The sequence below is a fragment of the Gekko japonicus genome, unplaced genomic scaffold (genome assembly GCF_001447785.1).
Source record: "Gekko japonicus isolate JY-2015 unplaced genomic scaffold, Gekko_japonicus_V1.1 scaffold3366, whole genome shotgun sequence".
NCBI classification, from domain to species: Eukaryota; Metazoa; Chordata; class Lepidosauria; order Squamata; family Gekkonidae; genus Gekko; species Gekko japonicus.
Window position 1 is genome coordinate 38050 of NW_015162578.1, and position 4746 is coordinate 42795.

The 4746-nt window shown below is 40.0% G+C and overlaps 1 protein-coding gene across 1 annotated transcript; it reads right to left on the bottom strand.

Moving 5' to 3' along the window:
• Positions 1-3792: 3792 nt before the first annotated feature.
• LOC107106305 (olfactory receptor 6M1-like) lies at positions 3793-4746 on the bottom strand. The gene has a single exon (XM_015406435.1). It carries the CDS (start codon positions 4744-4746, stop codon positions 3793-3795), a length of 954 nt encoding a protein of 317 aa, XP_015261921.1.

Consider the following 4746-nt stretch of genomic DNA (forward strand, 5'->3'; position numbering starts at 1 on the left):
CTCCAGGCTGGCAAATTCCTGGGGATTTGAGGGGTGGAGCCTGGAGAGGGTGGGGTTTGCGGAGGGGTGGGACCTCAGACAGGTAGAATGCCATAGACTCCACCCTCCAAACCAGCCATTTCGTCCTGGGTAACAATTGTTGCCAATCTCCAGGTGATGGCTAGAGATCACTCAAAATTACAACTGCTCTTCAGGTAGCAGAGATCAGTTCCTCTGGAGAAAACAGTGGACTCTGTCATTTTACCCTGCTGCGGTCGCCACAGCAAATTGACAATGTTTGCCCAAAGCCAGAGCACTCCCATAGAGCCTCTTTCTAGATCTCGTTGTATTTATTTCCACAACGGGCCTTATTCCTAGTATATATATATGTGTGTGTGTGTGTATGTATATGTATATATGTATACATAGGATGGTGGAAGACAGGAGTGCCAGGCGTGATCTTGTCCATGGGGTCACGAAGAGTCGGACTCGACTGTGCGACTGAACAACAACAATATATATAAAGTTCTCTGTTCATCACTAGCATTATCTATTATTTTTGCCTTATCCCCATGTTTTTTTAAAAAAATTGTAAATATAGCATTTATTCAATCTTTTTAAAGCTTTGTTTGTCTTATCAATAGTTCTTTTCTCCTTTTCTGTTCTTTTTTATAGGGGACAATTGCAATAAATATGTATCTATTCTCAGACCAATTAGCCTGAAGAAGGTGACCCAAAAGGAATTGTATTTCATGACCCAGGTCTTTATATTAAGAAGGCTATACTTATAGCATAGAGTATTTTGCTGGTCCCAAACAATAAGCAAAACACACTGTAGGACAGTGATCCCCAATGTCCATTGATTTTAGCTGTAACTAATAATTTATTTTATTTTTAAATTTGTTGTATGTTTGATAGTGATGTACATCACCCTGAGCCCTTTGGAAGAGCGCAGTTTATAACAACAACAACAATAATAATTTACTTCCTGTTTCTTTGGTGTTTAAACAGGCAGGAAGTGCTAGATCCTGCCTAAATTTTAGCTTTAGACAAAATTTGGTTACAGTTCTGGAACAGTTAGCTGTGTTAGTCTGTTGCTGCAAAATAGTAAAAAGCCCAGTAGCACATTTAATAAACTTTATTGTAGCATAAGCTTTCGAGAAACACAGCTCTCTTCATCAGATGCATAGAGGGTATGAAGGAAACTGGCCAGAGATATATAGGTGATAAGGGGAGGGGGGAGGATGCAGAAAGTGCCATGTAAATGCAAAGCAGATACAAAAGTCATGAAAAAAGTAGAATGCGCAATCCAGGCTGAGTGTGACCCTTTCCTTCTATTGGTAAATCTGAATGGAATACCTGAAAGGCAGTTACTTCTGGTAATGAGATAACTATTCAATCCAAGTCTGACTCAGTCAAATTTACATATGAATTCCAATTTGGCAGATTCCCATTGGATTTTGGTTTTGAAATGTTTTCATTGAACTATGTTTACCTTTAAGTCCTTGGTGGAATGTCCTGGTAGATTGAAGTATTATCCTACTTCTCCTGATATTTCCTTTTTTTAAATGTCAGATTTGTGTCCATTTATTCTTTTGTGTAGAGGTTGGCTGGTTTGTCCTATGTACACAGCAGAGGGACATTGTTGACACATGAAAGTATATATCACATTGGAGGATGAGCAGCTGTAAAAGCCAGTGATTGTGTAGTTGATGCAATTTGGACCTGTAATCATATTTTCCGGGTAGATATGTGGGCAGAGTTGTCATCTGGGTCTGTTGTTGTTCTGGAATGGCTTATTAATTTTATCAAAATGTTGCATAGAATCAGTTCTTGAATTCTCACCTATAGGCTTAACATACATGCCTCTCATAGACTATAAGTGAGCCAGTTTGGTGTAGTGGTTAAGTGTGCGGACTCTAATTTGGGAGAACCGGGTTTGATTCCCCACTCCTCCACTAGCACCTGCTGGATGACCTTGGGCAAGCCATAGTTCTGTCACAGCTGTTCCTGAAAAAGAGCAGTTTCGCTCTCAGCCCCACCTACCTCACAGGTTGTCTGTTGTAGGGAGAGGAAGGGAAAGGAGCTTGTAAGCCGCTCTGAGACTCCTTTGGGTAGTGAAGGGTGGGGTATAAATCCAATTTCCTCCGCATCCGCCTCTTCTTCAGGCTTAACAATGCAGGTGGGGTAGCCATGTTGGTCTGAAGCAGCAGAACAAAGTTTGAGTCCAGTGGCACCTTTAAGATGAACACAGTTTTATTCAAAATGTAAGTTTTGCCCATGAAAGTTTACACTTTGAATAAAACTTTGTTGGTCTTAAAGGTGCCATTAGCTTAACAATACGTTCACTGTAATAATTTTGTTCCATATTTCATCACCATGACCTGGATAGCTCAGGTTAGCCTGATCTCATCAGATCTTGGAAGCTAATCAGGGTCACCCTGGCTAATATCTGGATGGGAGATCTCCAAGGAATACCAGCGTCATGATGTGGAGGCAGGCAATGGCAAACCACCTCTAAATGTCTCTTGCTTTGAAAACCCTACCAGATTGCCATGTCAGCTGTGTTTGACAAGCACTTTCCACAACCACCATATTTCATAATTTCAGGCTACACTATAGGACTGTAACATTTGGGACTGGGCTAGAACCATTTCAAATAGCAAGCAGCATCAGGCCTGGCTTGGACTATACATGACACAGGGAGGACCATCAACCTGAATATGCATTTCCAAATGTGTTTCATTCAAACACTGTTTATTATATATATATATATATAATTCAGACTCTTGGAAGCCATAAGGGCAAAGCAGCCCTTAAAACACAATGCCAAACATTAGAAGTGCCAGATGTGTAACTCTCCATCTTTATTTACATCTTTATTTTATATACTTCCTTTTTAGCCCAACTTTTTCACAGATTTCAAAGATATAGAAAATTCACCAGGGAGCACAAGACACGCAGTAACAATGCAAAGGGACTAGGATTATTGAAATTAGGAAACAATGCAAACTGAAGACTGCTCAAGGCATGGTATACCATACATAATATTGAGAGTGGATTACAAAGGTACAAGACAGTGCAGTAATAACAGGGTGGTACATGAATAAGTACTACTATAAACCACAGTCCCATTCCCTTATAAAAGTGCCTTACTGCATTGTAGATAACATTTTCACCTTCACATTTAAGGATGATGATGATGATTGCTGGAAAATATTTACTGGGTTGGATAACGCCTCCACTAGTTTGAAGAAATGTGTAACTCATTACAAGTGATAACTATATTTGCAAAACCTGTGACTCCCCACTCATTATAGCTGATACCTAGTTCAGCATAACAGTTAATGGTGTCTGTACTTTTAATGATGAAATCTGAATTTTGCATCATTAGATTTTACCCTTTGCCTCTAGCATCTCATGGCCCCTTGACCCCACTGTTTCCCCATCCCACCCCTCATCCTCCCATATAAACCTTTGCATAGTGAGGATTCACTCATTGGGCTCTTGGCCATGAGATAAATAAAATGTTGTTTGTCTTCAAGGTGCCACAAGTCTCCTGGTTATTTTCCCATAAGTATGGGTTATTTGATATTTTAAGAGGAGGAGGAAAGAAATGTGCAATTTTCCTTTGCCTTTAGTGTAGCAAAGTTAATTGTATTATGGACGGCTTAGATCCTTAGTGAGCCATAAACTGATGGGCTGACCTTGGACTAGTCACTGTCTCTCAGCCTGACCTACACTTCAGGGTTGTTGTGAAGATAAAATAAGCATGTAAAGGTAGGGAAAAAGAATTTTAAAAGTATACTCAATTCAAACTGCTTGTCTACTCCCTATATACTTTTTAATTGAATCCCTGAACACCTCTTGGACTTTCTGATTTCTAAAAGTGAATATGATAGGATTAAGCATGGGTGTCACTGCTGTGGTAACTAGAGAAGCAATTTTGTTAAGATTCATAGAGCTGGCTTGGGAGGGTCTCACATAGATGAAGATGGAGGTTCCGTATCCAATGGTAACCACTGTGAAGTGGGAAGCACAGGTAGAGAAGGCCTTCTGTCTCCCCGTTGCAGAAGGGATACGAAGAATGGTGCTTATAATGTAAAAATAAGAGATGAGTGTCAAGAAAAGAGAGCCCAGAATAATGGGTAAGGAGACTATGAAGTCAATTAACTCCACTAGGCGGATGTCAGCACAAGCTAAATGGAGCAAAGGGGCACTGTCACAGAAAAAGTGATTTATCACATTGGGACCACAATAGGATAAACCCAGTTTCATCACAGTGGGGACAAGAATGGAGAAGAACCCACTCATCCAAGAGCTTACAACCAACCAAACACAAACCTTCCTGCTCATTATGGTGTTGTATCTAAGTGGGTAGCATATGGCTATGTATCGGTCATAGGACATCATGGCCAGTAGAACGTATTCAGAGGTGCCAAATAAGAAATAGAAGTATGACTGAGCAATGCACCCATAAAATGAGATGGTCTTTTTTTCTAGTATGAAGTTCTCCATCATTTTTGGTACTACGGTGAGAGTAATAAGGATTTCAATGAAAGACAAATTGCAGAGAAAGAAATACATTGGAGAATTCAGGCGGTAATCAGTAAGGATCAGGGTTATGATTATGGTATTTCCAACCATTGTTGCTACCAGAATGATAAAGAACAACAGAAAAAGCAAGGCTTCTATCTCCCAGGGATTGGGGAATCCAACCAAAATGAATTCAGTCACAGGTGTTGAATTCCCTTTTCCAAGTTTCAT

Excerpts from the sequence above, each read along its gene's own strand:
- LOC107106305 (XM_015406435.1), bottom strand. The coding sequence starts at position 4,746 with ATGAAACTTGGAAAAGGGAATTCAACACCTGTGACTGAATTCATTTTG.